The 16,808-nt window shown below is 52.2% G+C and overlaps 6 protein-coding genes across 6 annotated transcripts; 2 read left to right on the forward strand and 4 right to left on the reverse strand.

Annotated features, from left to right (window-relative positions):
* Positions 1-922: 922 nt before the first annotated feature.
* Positions 923-3,004, reverse strand: RRN3 (DNA independent RNA polymerase I transcription factor; the record flags this gene model as incomplete). The annotated part of the gene is made up of 1 exon (XM_028643442.1): positions 923-3,004. The coding sequence occupies one exon, from the start codon at positions 3,002-3,004 to the stop codon at positions 923-925; it is 2,082 nt and encodes a 693-aa protein (XP_028492987.1).
* Positions 3,005-4,046: 1,042 nt separating this feature from the next.
* Positions 4,047-5,082, reverse strand: HAP3 (transcriptional activator hap3; the record flags this gene model as incomplete). The annotated part of the gene is made up of 4 exons (XM_028643443.1): positions 4,047-4,262; positions 4,315-4,442; positions 4,500-4,610; positions 4,923-5,082. 4 exons carry the CDS (start codon positions 5,080-5,082, stop codon positions 4,047-4,049), a joined length of 615 nt encoding a protein of 204 aa, XP_028492988.1.
* A 2,702-nt stretch (positions 5,083-7,784) lies between these two features.
* D7B24_009369 (uncharacterized protein) lies at positions 7,785-8,426 on the reverse strand (the record flags this gene model as incomplete). Its single annotated transcript, XM_028643444.1, has 4 exons — positions 7,785-7,817; positions 7,871-8,063; positions 8,237-8,327; positions 8,381-8,426. The coding sequence occupies 4 exons, from the start codon at positions 8,424-8,426 to the stop codon at positions 7,785-7,787; spliced, it is 363 nt and encodes a 120-aa protein (XP_028492989.1).
* Positions 8,427-8,883: 457 nt separating this feature from the next.
* On the forward strand, positions 8,884-9,937 carry PHB2 (prohibitin subunit; the record flags this gene model as incomplete). The annotated part of the gene is made up of 3 exons (XM_028643445.1): positions 8,884-9,133; positions 9,209-9,564; positions 9,617-9,937. 3 exons carry the CDS (start codon positions 8,884-8,886, stop codon positions 9,935-9,937), a joined length of 927 nt encoding a protein of 308 aa, XP_028492990.1.
* Positions 9,938-11,675: 1,738 nt separating this feature from the next.
* Positions 11,676-12,914, reverse strand: D7B24_009371 (uncharacterized protein; the record flags this gene model as incomplete). Its single annotated transcript, XM_028643446.1, has 1 exon — positions 11,676-12,914. The coding sequence occupies one exon, from the start codon at positions 12,912-12,914 to the stop codon at positions 11,676-11,678; it is 1,239 nt and encodes a 412-aa protein (XP_028492991.1).
* A 900-nt stretch (positions 12,915-13,814) lies between these two features.
* D7B24_009372 (uncharacterized protein) lies at positions 13,815-15,078 on the forward strand (the record flags this gene model as incomplete). The annotated part of the gene is made up of 4 exons (XM_028643447.1): positions 13,815-14,099; positions 14,150-14,423; positions 14,482-14,684; positions 14,734-15,078. The coding sequence occupies 4 exons, from the start codon at positions 13,815-13,817 to the stop codon at positions 15,076-15,078; spliced, it is 1,107 nt and encodes a 368-aa protein (XP_028492992.1).
* Between the last annotated feature and the right edge of the window lie 1,730 nt (positions 15,079-16,808).

Below are 16,808 nucleotides of genomic sequence, written 5' to 3' on the forward strand. Positions count from 1 at the left end.
CTGAAATGGCGTATTTTCCCAGTGGAGATCGGTGCACGGCCCCGTCATTGGACCTCGCGTTCGCGTTTCTGTAGCTGCGCCAACCTCCATTATCCAATCATGCTGCCGCCTGTGCTCGCCAAGCCCCGAGATTCCCCAATCACTCTGCTGCGCTTGCGCCCCGCTATTGACACTGCAAAGAGGTGTCCAGATGAAAGGGGATTGTGACATCCCGGACGGATCGTCTTAACAGCGCATAAACAGACGACGCCGACGCCGCCTGCAGTGATAAGACCATCTCGCTTCTCGCCGTGGCGTAATCCCCAGATAGCTTCAGGTTCGCTTTGTCTTGCGAGCGCGCAGGACGAAAAAAAAAAAAGGCTCGGTTGGGCTCCATGCCAAGGAATACATCATGAGAGTCAGGGCGCGCGTGACGGGCTCATTACTATGAGGCCCTTCTTCACTACCATTCCAACGCAACATTCCTTTTCTACAGCACACCAAAACAAATCAACACATTGTCGGCGTAGCCCGTGTCGCAGACGCAGACGCACCAGGTCTGTTTGCCGCATTGTTCTCGCGCCACGACAGTCTCGGTTACTTCACCATCCCAAGGCGACACTCATCGTGATGAAAGACCCTTTTCGGACAAATTTACGCTAATGACCACATGCCAACCTGAACAACCAAGTAAATAAGCCGCCATCTTGACCGAACTCGCTGCAAACAAACGCTCCATCCATGATCACCATCCATAGCCTCAAGTTATCAAACCCCGAAACGCCTTGCTGGGGAGGGGTCTGTCAGTCGCCCACGCCATGAACGACGAGTGACCTGTGTGTGGTGTACGGGTCCACCCAACGCCTGCCTGCCCGTGCTGGTGCTGGTGCAATTGTCTCGCCTATCCTCATCTTATTCGCTGACCCTTGGCTGAAGTCGCCGCTCAGTCCTCGTCTTCGTTTTCACTGGCCGTCGCCGTATCTTCGTCAACATCCGTATCCGGCTCGTCGTCCTCGTCTTCTTCATCGCTGCTGTCGTTCTCCGCCGTCATGTTGAGCCCAGGCACAGCCTCGTACTGCACGTAATCGCCATGGACCCAACGTTTACTGACGGGCAGTTGGTAGGGATCGAAAGGGAAGTATGGGTCCAGTTGGTGGGCCTCTTCCCCTTGCGCACCGCCCGTGTCTCGCAACGCACCTCCGTTGCCGTATGTATCAGAAACAAACTGCGAGAGTCGGAGACGTTGGTTCTCCGCGAGGCGGGGGAATATGTACATGAGTCCCAGCTTGTGCGCGAGGGTGGCAAACTCGTCCACTATAGCAGGCGAGCAGATCTTGAGAGGGTTCATCCGGCAGTATACGTGGCTCGCAAGCTCTTCCTTCAGGCCGTGGATCCACTCAAGCTCGTGGCCTAGATAAGACGATGCATCTTCCGGATCGACGTGTTCTGGAACTGAAACGACCAAGTCCTTCCAACGGAAGCAGTATACGTACAATATGGCCTGTGCCATCGAGTAGTATATTTGATGTCGCTTCATATCGGGCCCTCGTGACTGCGCATCGTGCCTCAACCTGTACGACTTCATTCGTGCCAGTAAGAGATTGAAGATGGTCCGAACCAAGTCTCCCGGTACGTGAGCTCCCCTTGCCACAAACCCAGCAAGATATGTGGCTGCGGCTTGTCGTACGAAAGCTGGTCGGTTCTGTTCGGTAAAGATGTGCATCAATGATCCCACAAATGTATCGCGTAGTCTTTCTGAGAGCTGCCCAAAGTGGAAGAGCAAGAATTGGGTATGTCTTGACTTATACGTCGGCAACACAAACTTGCCGAATGACTGGACCAGTAGAGCATATTCGTAATAGGCGTCGTCCGAGTCAGGGTCGGCAAAGTGCGGGGTGTAATACTCAAAGAGTGTGTCGAGGATGGCGTCCAGTTTCTCAACATTGCTCTTGACGGTTCGTGCCTTGGCCTCTTGATCATCAACATCTGAATCGTCACTATCGACAGACTCGTCGTCGTCGTCATCGTCGTCTTGGACTTCGCCCAGGTCCATCTCATCACCCTCCCAAGACCCAGTGTTTGATGACTTGCCCAGAGCGTATGCGACTGACGCCGTCAGTTCGTCGTCTAGATCTTCGAGGTCGACCTGCATCTGAACGTCGATAGCCACCAGCCGTTGCAGGATAAGATCAACGATATCCAAATCGAGTTCCGTTGCGTATTCCTTGAGCGCCAGAAGATTCTTAACGTATGCGACGTGGGCTCGTTGAGGATCGTCGGCAAAGGGGAATTTGGCACTGATCAGTGTTCGTAGAACCGGTGTTGCAGCCGGGAACATCTTGAGAAGATACCGCAATGCGCCGTGCAATCTCTCACGCATGGCTTCTCTCGTTACTGAAGGATACTCGGGTATGCTCCAGTCGGCTGAACTGGAGTGTGAGAACTTTTCCATCATGGTGGACAGAACAATGGATAGGTAGGAGCCCTGAGCGCTGACCAATGCCGCCATGAGCTGGAGGTAGACCTTGTAAAAGTTCTCATCTCGACCGAGCCATGACACTTGGAGAACATTGCGCACAAGTCCGTTACAAGCCCGGTTCTTGAGCAGTGGCACACAATTCGTCAAAGCTAAGATGTACAGCTTAAGCTCTTGCGGCTTCACGACGCTGTCGCCCCCCAAGTCGGACGGCGACTTGCGCTTGTCGTTGGCGAAAATCTCCTTCAGGTTGTCATAGTCGCTATCCTCGCCCATCAGATGCTCTTCTAGAGCTTTTCGAACCTCCATGTTGACTTCGTCGAGAGATCTATCACCGAACTCAATCACCTTGTTATTCAGCTCGTCGATGAATACCTTGCGTCGTTTGGTGGGACTCGATGGTGGGTCGGCCAGGTCGGAATCGAGACCAGCGTGTTCGCTCTTTCGACGTCCGAGAATAGAGGGTGGTCGAAGGATACCCTTCGTAGGGGTCGCTGATGTGGAGGGAGCGCCGGCCCGTTGCCTCGCGCTGGAGGTGAAAGGTCGCATGATAGGCGCTAGGCTGATGGGTGCAGACCCTCAGGTTGGAGAGACGGGCGAGGGATCTAGGACGAACGGCTGATATCTTCCATGTAAAACGTGGTAGTCTGGGAGTCGCTCATTCGGGGTGATACCATCAGGGTAATATGTGGTTGGCGCAAGGCAAATGAACGATCTCTCGTGCACTTTAAACGAGGCGCCGAAAGAAAGTCTGGGGATTTTTTCGGTTTTCTTCGGACACCCCCCGACTCGCAGGTGGGGAAGGAAGAGGGAAGGAAAGGCGAGGGTCTGACGAAACCATGGCACGGGCCATCCCATGTCAAGGTGGCTCCTGTATGGGCCCACCCTCATTGCCTGGCTTATCGATAAGAGTTCCGATGATTGCATTGTCTCTGACATTGGTATTCTATCCGCCAGTGTCAGGTCAGGACTCGTTTGAACCAAAGACGGCCTTTTCTTCTCATATAGACATTGCCGTCGCAATCTCCATTAGAGCCAGCCCCCCTCGTCCCTCCAGCAAACTGAAAAACAGTAAAAATTGGGGTAAGCACGAATTTTGCCATTCATGCATGTCGTACCGCCTCTTAAGATTAGCTGGATGGGCGGGACTACCATATCAAGGTGCGAGACTGGTGGTTTGCTCAGCCTCTGACGAAATCATTCCTGAATAGCCCGAGCAAGGTATATCGTTGGCAGGTGATCAGATGTCGTTGAAGCGAGGCGCCTAGGTTTTGACTGAGGAAGTGATGCCCGACCTGGGCCATTTGACCTGTTTAGACATGTCTGATGATTAGGAACTCCAGCCAGCATATGTACGTCTGTCAAATGCGTCTCCACGCTTGTCACAACCGAGCGACTCACTACTGCTCCTGATTGTTGACATCGCCATGTCACACTGAATAGCTTCTATTTCCCAAACACGCCTGTTGCACATATCTCATGATAGCATTCGCTGCCCCGTTCACTTGTACACAGTCAGACACATGTCAGGGACTGATTTTACCCGACTTCATAGTCCACAAGCATTGACAAACCCCCACACAAAGACAGCTTAGTAGCCCTCGCCAGCTCCAGCACCATTGTGGCCGGACTGCGGAGGATACATGTAGTTTGAGGCATCCGCACCGCCTTCTCCGGGTTGCGCGCCCAAAATGTTACCGGAAGCCTCAGCCTGGAAGCTGCCAGCACCTGTGGGAGGCTGGCCGCCATAGGCACTGCTAGGGCGTGCACCCTGTCCACCCTCGCCTCTGTTTGTCTGAGATTGTTGCTTTTATCGATTAGCACGTCACAAATCGGCGGGAACACACGTTGAGACTTACTTCGCGATACTTCGAGAGATAGATTTTGAGCGCCTCGGCATAATTTTCAAAGCCGAGCGATGTCATGGCAAACAAAATGTCCTCACCATTGACTGTCTTGCGTTTCTCCTGGTGACACTTCTCGGAAGCTGGGTAATCGGTCAGTCGTCTGTTTTGCATGCCACTGGTAGAGAAGCAGGACCTACCTTCGCTGGTGATGAAGGAGATGAACTCGCTGACACACTCTTGCATGCATTCTTTGGCCTCTTTTGCGATTTTGGCATTTTCAGGCAGAGCGTTCTTCATGATTCGGGCGACTGGAGCAAAGTTACGAATATTAGCATCAAGTTCCTCATAGCGCTCGTCGTCGTTCCTAGAAATGCACGGCGCATCCGGCAGTTGGAGAGGCGAATCGCGAGACATGGGCAAGTCCGACGTGAGCCGCTGGCTAGCCTCTTGCTACTCGTGGGATGAGCCGAAAGCCGGCCGAGGGCTCAAAAAGTGGCGAAAAGAGTGATACTCGAATCGATCGTTCACAGGAACGGAAGGCAGCAAAGATGGGTATGCTTGGTTTGGCGCTGTCCAGAGCTATACACATCCCGCGTGGAGACCAGGGACAGAAGACTTACCATTGGCTATGGGCAACCACCTGTCTTGCTCTTTTACCTCAAACTCATAGGTGAGCCCGCCAGAGTGTGGGTCTTGGGGGTCGTTCATTTGTCCTTCCTCGTCGGGTGACGGTACACCTTGGTCGACATCCTTCGAAGCAGATTGGGGGGAGTCCGACATATTTGGCTACCTGCAGCGGTTGCTGGCGTCCTGGTAATTACTTGGGTCTCGCGGATCGCACAACGGGCTGGATGATGTGTTCCTTGACACGTTGCAGGAGACGGTAAGCCTTGCAAGTTTTGCGGCTTAGCTGCACACCTGCGTCAAATCCTACGGTGCTAGCCCCTCTTTAGATCTTGAGCTAGGGTTGTGACGAATCGCGAATGGTGCTCGTGGATCGTGACAGGCCGCTGGGGACGCGTGAAGGCACAGGAGGATATCTTCCAAGGAAGGCAGACGCTAAGTATGGTTTGGTCGCAAGAAACCTGGGGTAGCAGGTGCGCGATGACGAGGCGGAGGTGGGCAGACCGCGTGACAGATTAATCTTGACAGGCTGAGACCAGTTGAGTGGGCTGTGACGTGAGCGCGGTGTCGGCAAATGGGTGCTATGGGTGCGGCTTCGGGCAGTTGCGCGGGTTACACCGGGGATCGGGCTGTTGCCTGCGAGGGCGGGATGACTGGGTATACGGGCTGCAATGGCGTGTCAGAAAGGCAAGGCCGGCACGGGCAAGCGGGAGTGACCCTCATGCGTACCTCTACTGTTGGCGCCAGGTCATCAAGGCGGTCGCCTGGCTGTGTAGTCACTTGGTTGTTTGATGGCTTGGGCGCCCAGATGCTTGGGCTGTAACTTTTGGGCGTTGGGTTCCTGCGTTGTTCGGTCAATGTCGCAAGGGAGATACACCTGGGATGCCGGGCACTCGTATCGATGGCTGCAAGAACGTGGGGTGTTGCAGGAGGGAGAACGTGAAGTGGATTGGGACTCGAAGCAGGTGAATGACATGGAAGCAGGAGCGCCTTGCGCTTGCAGGGAAGGTCGTCAACAAAGGGAAAAAGGGAACAGCAGATAACGCATGTAAACATGGCTGGTGTAGGGAAGTATCTTTTTAGGCTGGCTCATGTGTTGAGCACTTGCAGTACCTCTGCATTGCGCGAGATTAAGTGAGCTGTAAAGTACCTTCCCCACTACATGTCGCCTCCGTTCTCAATGAGGTACCTATTAGCCACGCAGGGACTGGGCAGTCACTAACACGCGGCTGAATGCGACACCACAAGGAGCAGCGCAAAAGCGCAGGCAAGGTACCTACCTAACTGTATCTACCTTCGGGACCCTGGCCAACAGACAGAGGCCCGCCCCTAATTAACAGCGACACCTCCCACCTAGGACTTGGCCACTCTTGGGAGCTCATTGACAGAGACAGTGGGATGACGTCCCATCTCGCGTTTCAACTGGGTTTGTGAATCTCTCATCCCCGTCCAAGCCTGACGGGTGCAACAAAATCCATCACTCGTCATGGCAAAACAAACTAAAATAAAAGAAAAATCAGAGCACAGATTTATTCTCATCAATTCGAGAATGCTACGTGAGCGTGCTGAATGTCGACCGTAACGTCAAGATCACGTTATGTCGTACATCAATTCATATGTCCTGTGGCGAGCGGTGAGCTCCTCCTGCAGGTTACCTACCTGGTGAGGTGCAGAGTTTAGGCGCGGACCCCACGGAAGACCCCATGGCTGTCCGATGCCGACCTTGGCAAGTGAGTACAGGATGAGAAGCCTGCGATCCGAATCCATGTTGCATTGCCAACGCCTAGCATCAGGATCGACCAACGAAAGCTGGATCAATATCGATAGCATCTGTCCGTTTATCAGGTGGTCTGCAAACAAGCAGGGGGGGTCAAGGCACATGGGATCTGGATGCGCATATAAAACACTTCACTGAAATGACTGTTCGAGGGGCTGTTTGCAGGATGAACGCCGGTCGACCAGACTATTCAACTGTCATTGCTATGGACAGGTTCAACGTCTCCCGTCTGACTGTCCACCACTACGGATCCGCCAGTTGTTGGCCGTTCAAACCAGGCTATTGTATTGGCGTCCTTGCATGCATCACTTACGCACGTTAGGCCCCTTTATTCGGGAGCCAATAGCTTTGCCTCCTCACACAGACCGCCCTGACATACTGTTTGCTGCGCTGCAGAGCATTGCACATCCAGCGTCGGAAGTAAGGCGCATGGGTGAACGCCGAAAAGGTTGCATAATTGTGCGTTGGCCTGCGCCTAGATTACAGACAACACAGAGGCACCATCAGCCCTGACCGAGCTCGCCCCGGCATGCCTCGCCAGCCACGTTAGGCATCAGTCACTCACACACAACAACCAACCGGGCACACATGCATCGAAGGCTCGAACTTTGTGGCAATGAACAACTTTACCCTCTGACGATTCCAAACACCGTCATTCTCTGGTAACGAATCTGGAAACCCTCAGCCTTGGGGGTCACTGTGGTCAAGGCAGTCCACATGTGGATTCGCCGTCATTGCACGCTCCGCAAGGGCCCTGTGCTGGGCCCTGTGCTATACTGACACACTACGGTTTGATTCGAAAGATCTGGATTTCGAGTCTTTTGCTGGAACAAATGCACAGCACTGGGCAGCAACATGATATCGCTGCAGGCTCGCTACCGCATCTCCTTGCCATGCCGAGATCATATAACGCGGTGGTCAAATCCGCTGTAGCATACCCGATCTGTCTCAGCGGTAGAATACAACGGTGAAAAGCTACATAGCCGCTGGTATTGATAAAAGTTGTCTGTGACTTTGCGCTCGTACAAAAGTTACCTCCCAGGCAATTAGTCTTTTATTCGCACAGGTAATCGGCCTGATCTCACGACTGGACGACTTGAATATTGTGCTTCTTCTGTAGAACTTGTTAAAACAAGTTCCGGGTGTCGTGAGGGGGACCATACACACCTTCCATTTCTCCAACTCATCTTGTTTCGTTTTGTACTGCTTCACAAGGTCTTCGAGGACCTTCTTCAAGCCCTCGGAATTAGTCTTGAGCGCAGGCATAACATCTTGAACCGTCTGTTCCATCAAAACACCGTTGATAAGACGGAATGCCTTGCGGTCTCCTGACAACGGCTGCAGAGTTTCAAGAACCAGCCTGCAGTATGGTTAGAGGGTCGGTGAGGGTAGGGCGGTCAAGAGTACAAGACGTGGGAGGAGCCTTGGTAGGAAGAAGACGCTCGCAGTTGCGCACAGAAGTCTTCGTGGATACAAAGGCCCGACCGAACGAAAAGATCGACCTGAATACGAAAAAGAATTGTGGCAACGTACTTGTGTTCCTCAGCCTCCTGCTCTACATCACCGATCTTCTGTGCAATCTGCTGCAGTGTGTTCTTGTAGACAGTGTACTGATTTTGCAGTTCTAAGTCGGAACCACGTCAGTCAGACGGTCCATCACGTTTTCGAATCACGCACCTTGCTGCTTCCTTGGATTGGCCTGTGCTGCGGTTTGAGACGACATAGTTGTGAGGGGCTTGTCGAGAACTTTCGCATTCGACCAAATTCAGTGCGGCGCAAATGACGAAGACGAAATGTATACGTCTCAGTGATGGGGCGTGTCCAGTCTTTCGAATAGATGCGAGATCTCGCTAGTAAACCTGTTGTGCCTCGATATACCCTCGACAAGGTAACTAGACTCGTGAGCATGACCCTGGAGACAGGCTTCAAGTGGTGGGCCGCTGATGAGTGTGAGGGAGAGTACTGGCGCACAGTGCTGAGGTAATGCTGCGCTGCGGTCCGTGCGCTTTGCTTCGACACCTGAGGTCGATGCCGTCTTCCGTTTTCTTCGGAGCTTCGCGACCAGCTCTGTGCTCCATGCAACCAGCTGTCATCTTTTGATTCCGATCGAACCCTTCCGACCCCTTCTCGGCCACGCGAAAAGCAGATCTACGCAGGCGATCCCGAGATCGACTTTCATCATGTCCGGCGGAAAGAACCCAATGGAGGAGGCCTACCAGCGTCTCCGCGCCGTAGCGCAGCAGACTCAGCGACGAGGCGGAGGTGGTATGCCTGGAGGACCTCGAGGTGTTGGTATGGGCGTCGGGGCTATGATTGCCCTAGCAGGCACTGCCTTTTTTGCTCAGAACGCGATCTTCAACGTCGATGGTGGCCAGAGAGCCATCAAATACCGGAGAATTAGCGGCGTCGGCAAGGATATCTACAACGAAGGTATAGTTAAGATCCGTGTCATCCGAGCCTCAAGTTCCTGAACTTGTGTCCCTTTACTCATCTTTGTTACACCAGGCACACATTTGATGCTTCCCTGGCTCGAAACGCCGGTTGTATATGATGTCCGCGCGAAGCCGAGGAGCGTCGCTTCCTTGACCGGTACCAAGGATCTGCAGATGGTCAACATTACATGCCGAGTGCTGTCCCGACCGGAAATCAACGCTCTGCCGCAGATTTATCGCACTCTTGGCACGGATTATGACGAAAGGGTGCTTCCTTCAATCGTGAATGAGGTCTTGAAGAGTGTCGTCGCGCAGTTCAACGCGAGCCAGCTGATCACTCAGCGAGAGATGGTCGCCAAGCTTGTTCGCGAGAACCTGTCGAGGAGGGCAGCTCGATTCAATATCCTTCTTGACGATGTGTCCCTTACGGTTGGTCCTTTCCCCCCATATATCAGTACCTCAGTACTGACGTGGCCTGTAGCATCTCGCCTTCTCGCCAGAGTTCACTGCGGCTGTAGAGGCCAAGCAGGTTGCACAGCAAGAAGCCCAAAGGGCTGCTTTCATCGTCGACAAGGCTCGCCAGGAAAAGCAGGCTATGGTCGTCAAGGCACAGGGTGAGGCGCGGTCAGCTGAGCTGATTGGTGACGCCATCAGAAAGAACAAGGCCTACGTCGAGCTGAAGAAGATCGAGAACGCTCGTTTCATCGCCCAGCAGATGCAGGAATCTGGCGGAAAGAACAGGCTTCTGCTAGACTCTGAGGGTCTAGGTCTCAATGTCTTTGAGAATGTGGAAAAGAAGTAGAGCACATGGGGCTTCTCATCGCCACCGATTCTCTAGGATGCTAAATCTCCACTGTACTACACCAAAGCCGATCTGGCTAACCTGTACTATACTCCCATTAATGAACAGCCTTAAGGGCTGATCCTAGGATCATACGCCGAGTCCATCTCTACTATACTTGATATTCTCACCCAAGCCCAACCTTATAGTGCGAAGGGCTACAGCATGCCGCCGCCGCTCTCAACTCCCCTCTCACGCATCTCACTCCTTGAGCCCATCGTTAGCATCTGCTTGAAGCTTCTCATTTGCAGAAGGAGGTCATTAGGACTACTTCCCCCGTTGGCTCATAATGTACGGAGAACCCGGAGAAATTCAACATGACTGTTGCTTTGAGAGCTAGATGTAACGCATACTGGCATGTTATTGGTGCTGCCTGATATGTTGCGACTGCGATCTCTAGTAACTGAGGTAAATAGTTAATCTTCACCCCATGCATTCAACCGATCACGGTCTGTCGGCATCAGGTCCAGGCTTGACAGGCCGCTGACGATCACGAACGCTAGCAAGCCTCCGAGCTTGGGTCGATGACCCACTCACAGGTGCTGGGGCGGGCCGGGAGAACCCCGCCCCCACCAGAAGGCAGCGACCTTCTATCAAGTCTGGTGGATGGTAGAGCTCCTTCTACATAACTACCTATTTAGCTTGCCTTCGAATACCTTGATACCTAGCAGGTACTTCACCGATCATCGACTCAGAGAATAGTTGTGTAAGACATCTTCCTCTCTGCGTCCGTTCTACCGACTTTTTCGACCGTAGGCTGCAACCAAGATGCTCATCAAGTACGAAAGACTCCCCGACTCAACCCTCTATTCAGCCCCTTGATTGACGGCTGCGACACAGGGTCCGAACGCTCACGGGCAAGGAGATTGAGCTGGACATTGAAAATGAATACAAGGTTTGTTTGTGGTCCCTGAATCAGTAGCACCACTGTCCGCTGACTTTACTTGCGCAGGTCTCGCAGATCAAGGAGAAGGTAGAGGAGAAGGAGGGAATACCGCCGGTTCAACAGCGCCTCATCTTCGGTGGCAAGCAGATGTAGGTCCTAACCAGCTTCTTGAACATCCATATTTCAAGAAATTTGAACATCTGACCGAGTGCAGGGTTGACGACAAGTCAGCATCCGAATACGGTCTCGAGGCTGGTGCGACCCTTCATCTTGTTCTGGCACTCCGCGGCGGAGCTGCCATGGGCGGAAAATAATACATTCGGTCGGATGGTCTTGAAGGTCCTGGGAAACATAAACCACAAACAAACATCATGCCACTGGTGGTCCATTTAGAGGTGATCCTGCGTGCAACAGACCGCTACGCACACATAAATAAGGCCGGCGTCATCGAGCTCGGTGTCATGGGTATTTACGCGGCGTCAAGAAAGTCTCAACTGCCGTGGACTGCAGGGGCTGCATTTGGGTAATCATGACCATGCCAATCGTTCTGCTGCACCACTTGACGACCGAGGAAGCTGGTCAAAGAGTAGTTGCTCGAGTGCTCCGAAATCCAGCGTCACTAGTGAAATGATGTCTCATTTATTGGCGCAGACTGCAGACATAGAAACAATCGCATTTAGCCACCCTAGGTCCAGGTATCTACCATCCTAACGCCATGCTCCCAACCCTATTCTATACAGAGACACCTTAGCCCAAATACTGCCTGGATGTCGTAACCAATCCGAAGAATCCAATGAGGAATGCACCTTCGCATTATCGACGCTTCTTAGGCATAAATATATCGACTGCCTTTCGCTTCTTGGTTGCTGTAGAGATATACTGCTGATTACTAGGGGTCGGAGACGTTGCCTTCGAGCGTGACTGCGGCGGTGATTTCCGAGAGTCACTCACCGGCAGAGGATCATCTCTGCCTAGGCTCTGTGCTGGGATATTCCGAGCTGGGCGCGTCGGCTTCGCCTGTGCGCCTGTCGAGTCGCTATGGCGCGTGTTGCGGGATGATGTCGACTTCGATTGATCTTCTGCGGATGTTGTTGTTTTGGCCTTAGACTTGGGCGCATTCGAGAGAAGCCCGGGGCGCTTTGCTGGTTGTGAAGAGGCGCTTGAGGACGTTATATGTGGAGTTTTGTAACTCCGAGCGGCCACATCAGGTTTCACCCGTTTGTCTTGACGGGGCTGTTCGTCATTCTGTTCGTCTTCGCTCCAGAGTTCGTTATCTGATGAGTCCGAGATGAAATTGGCCTTTGGGTTGGGCCTGCTGGATTCCCGAATGTCGGCCGCGTTCTGCTGAAGTGAAGAACGGGCTCTGAATGCTGGCTGAGCGGCGATTCGATGAGCGTTGACCATCCCGACAGGTGCTCTTATGACTGTGCCTGTCGGAGCCCTGCTCACTGGTCTGGCTAAAACGCCCCCAAGCTTGAGGTGATGTTCTGCAGCCTGTCGACGAGCCTTACGTAGCACGCCGGCGCCAGTGTTCATCTTGGTGCGAGTACCACCGCCAAAACGGAGGGTGCTTGGTGCATCTCTCCCGCCAGGACGCGCACTTGTCCCAAAGGTCCGGCCGGTCTTTGGAGGTCGCGGCAGAAATTTTGGGTCGTCAACAAGCCTGCTGACACGAGATTCCTTCTTGTCTTGGAGACCCTGGAATTGGCGGCGCAATTGTTCCTCAGCCTCTTGCCGGGAAAGTTGACGCTCCATTGTGTATTTCTCGTAAATTTTGTACCACTTGGTTGGGTTTTTGGGGAAGTAATTTTTGTCCCGACTTTCAACTGGAAATTCCTTTGCTATCAGGCGCTGCCAGGCTTCAGTAGTGGCAACCTGTGGGGAGTTGATCTCGATCGTGCGTAATTGAGCAGGATCCCATATCCTCGAAAGCAAATCGCGAACATAATGCGGAGGTAGCAGAAAGTCGCCATCGCCGAAGCTTGTCAGTTGGCTTATATGCTTCTGACAAGCTTCGAGGCATAGCTCGGCTAATGACTTGGGAGGCGGCATAGTGACTGGGTAGACCTATGTGTCTCCCACCTTGATGGTTTTCGAGAGCGTATATTTGTGCGCTCCTCGGAAGGTTGACGATTCTGAGAATCAGCACAGAGGTGAATAGGAATTGAGCACTTCGCGAATGCAGGTCGGTACAGGCACTGTCAGGGCAGTGACTATAACGTTAGCGAATAGAGCCGAGAAAACAGAAGAAGGCGTTGAGATCACGGGTTCAAGGACAGCACAGAGTACTCACTTTGCTGCATGGATAGCTGCACTAGCTTGAAGTATTACGTTGAAATGAGTTGTAATCGTAAATGATTAAGCTTCTAGTGATATGTATTGGAAGCTGGAATGGAATCGGAAGACCAAGATCGAGAGGTGGTATGAGGAGAATACGGCATCAATCTGAAGCCATCAGGTTTAACGATTCTTCATATTGTGGCGCTTGGAGAGTCACCTCGTGAAGCCTATTGGAGTCTTGCCGGCTGCGTTTGCTTGTAGGTCAAGGTTCTGGCCGCTGCTCCAGGAATACCTATATCATGAGGTCGAACCTGCTATCTTATCTTAGTGCGCTCGTCGGAGGGGTGGGGACTGTTTGTGCATATATGGGTCCGTTGTCCTTCTCTAAGCCAATCATCGCGTAGTGTACCTACAACAGCTCGAGGACCACGACTATGTGTAATGCCGGTAGGAACATGACCTCACAAAGAAGCTCCTCAAGGCTGTGATCTCTTTGAACTTCAATCCTTTGTACACCCGCCAGGACCCGAGAACAGTCGGTAAGCACAGATATCCGAATTTACTCTCTACTGTGAGGAAACAGAACGTCCCTCAAATACTTTCCCCGAAAGCTCTGCGCGATCCCATACTCGCCGCCTTCTGCACCTTCGACAACGCTCCAACACAACGATCATGGCCGACCCCACGCCGGTTAAAAGCGAACCGTATATCAAGCCAGACCCTGATGCCGTGGCATCCCCGTCTGCAACACCACTTGACGATGACGACCTCTATGAAGATGCCGGCGATCTAGAGTTCTATGATGCAAGCGGTGCTTCTGGCACGTTCAACCAGGCCTACCTAGCCAAAGTTCCTAAAGAGATATGGGACGCGTGGAGTAATCTTCCCGAGGACGCGGAGATCGAGGTTGGCACCATGAGACAATGGGACGTCATCCGACCAGATGGAGGAGTTGATGTAAGCTTGTGCTTCCATTTTCGTTCGCTGCCACTGCTGACCCTCCATAGCATCGCTTCAGGATGCTCCTGAATTCTGAATTGGCAGGGCACCAGCTTATGCCCAGGGAGTACGACTTGGAGATGGGACCAGAGCTCACACGGGGAACCTTTGTTTTCTCCGAGGAGGACCTCCCCGGCTTCAAAGCGAAGTCAAAAGCGAGAAACGACGCGGCGAACAACGGAATACCAGCACATCTGCTACGACCAAAAGTTGACAGGCCTGCACGGAAGCCCTTCGACAGAAAGGCTCGCTATCAGCCTTTCTATCGGAAGGCCATACCAAGTGAGTCTTACCTGTTTTATTCCTTCTTTGGGCAACGGACATATCTAATGTATTAAAGAAAAAACAAAGATCAGGGCCCGTATCCAGTACGAGATGGGCTGCAAACCAGTAGATAACGAAGAGAGCAGGGCAATCCTGCAACTCAAACAGATGGAGGCACACAAGCCAAAGCATACACTGAAGATCGTGGATCATTATCAGATCAGCGGGGTGATTCAGCAGGGCTCAGCCGCTGCCCAGGCTAAATTCGGCTCTTTCGTTGTGAGTCATCTGGCATTCATGAACCGGGAGACCCAGCTGACCAAAGCAGAAAACTACGAATCCGGTCAAGACGAGCAAACAGAAGAAGCCAGCCAACAAGGCAACTCGTATGGACGAGACAGAATTACGAGAGGCTCTTCTCGATGCTTTTACCAACAGATTCCAGTACTGGAAAATGTCTGTCCTTAAGGCAACTTTCAACCAGCCAGAAGCGTATCTTCGTCAAGAACTAGAGAAAATCGCAGTCATGAATAGGTCAGGGCCTCATTCCAATGAGTGGGAAATCAAACCCGAGTTCAAACTCATTCAAAACCAAGCACTGGACCAAAGTGCGCCGGACGCAGTGGGAGACGACGACGACGATATGGACATGGAGGACGTGGTACTTACGTGATAGGAGGTGATGATTCCTCTCAGTATGCTCTTGACTGCGGCACCAGGGGTAGTAAAGGGTAGTTAATAGACAGGAATGAGGCCTTGGGAGGCATGACACGTCCTGTAATGAATTCGGATACTCGTGAGGCCTTCCCAATCCAGTCATTTTATTTCGCAACTGCATGCTCGCCTTCTTGTCACAAAGCGATCTTAGCATTGGTGAATGTGTCTTGTGCAGCTTTTTCGTACACAACCTAGCACTATTTGGTTTCCTCAAGGGGCCCAACAACAAAACCCATGATAAATCGTAACGCGCCGTGCACCATGTCAGTAATCTGGGTTGCTTCGCCATTGGATTTTCAGGCAACATCTACCAAGTGTAGTATAGGTTTATTATCTGAAAGTTCTCACGCATGTGAACGAGAGTAAAGCTTGTCGCATGGAAGGCTATAAGAGACCTCGGAGACTTCTACGTTTTGTCTAGATAGTCGTACATATGGTGAACATCTTAGTAGAAGTTACCATCGTTTATAGACCAGCCAGTCCTGCTGGGGTCAATTCAGTACCTTATCTGCTTGTTGTCGTTGTTGGTACTTGAGGCTACACGCTACTCCCTCGATGAGCCCCAGGCACCGCCTCTGGCTGCAACACACTTGTCTACGTCGGCCTTCATGGAATCCAAGAGTTGCCTCGCTCGAAGTTTGGTGCTGTCAAGCTTGGCGCACTTGAAACACTTCTGTGAAACCCTCAAGCGGTGGAAGGCATGATGGTCTTCCTGGGTGCACTCAGGTTCGCCACTGCCAGCGAGATACTCGCGTTGCTGTCTGCATGTGGCCACTTTGCGCCCTACATCGGAATGCAAGCACCCATACACTGTACCTTGGTAGTAGCACATTGTTCCGGGATGAGGCAGCTATTGAGGGCAGATGTTGAGCATTCGTGTTAAAGAATGGATAATGTGGCTTGTATGTTTCGTTCATGGCTGTATGGGCATAATCGTTGCGTTCGGGGTAGGAGATTAAGAGAGCCTGGGTTCAATGGCTCATCAAAGACTTTAATACTATGCTGGACAAGCTAGGTCGCTACACACAAAGGATTGACATAGCCATTGTTATTATTTGAGGTCCTAGTAAATACCCAGGCACAGCCGCTCTAAGTGGCGCAATCAACTGAGGTGCCTTTATCCGGTGGTCATGAAACAACGCACTGAAGGAGTGCTAACAAGTTGGGCATCCATGTGTGCATCCAAAGAAGCTGATATCACACAAGCTGAAAGAGTCCCGCTGACATGATCTCTCGATAGTCTGAAGCCCAAACCAAATTTGCGGACGTGTCAATGCATGTTATCGGTTGTACTGTGACACCTGTCCGTGTGAGAGTCTTGATCAAGCTTGAGTCGGGCCCGCCAGACATTATGATCCCTTTGACAGCGATCAAGCATTCGATATCCGATACGGAATCTCCGAAGTAGACGATGTTATCAATGTCCAAATTCTGCTCCGCGACTAGTGCCTTTAGAGCGTGTGCTTTGTCCAAGCAAGTCGCCAGCAGCGTCTCTTTGCTTGGCGGGCCCAGGATACCTGGTCCTACAATTATGCCATCGGAGCGTATCTCGTTTGATATGATTTTGTCGATAGGGAATCCAGAGAGGACACCACGAATGAAAGAGGAGGACCAGTTGACGGAGATGACATAATGCGCCACTTCTGAAGGGCTGCACATGTCATAAATTCTGAAAACCCATCATGC

Source organism: Verticillium nonalfalfae (assembly GCF_003724135.2).
Source record: "Verticillium nonalfalfae strain VnAa140/NRRL 66861 chromosome Unknown scaffold_92, whole genome shotgun sequence".
NCBI lineage: Eukaryota > Fungi > Ascomycota > Sordariomycetes > Glomerellales > Plectosphaerellaceae > Verticillium > Verticillium nonalfalfae.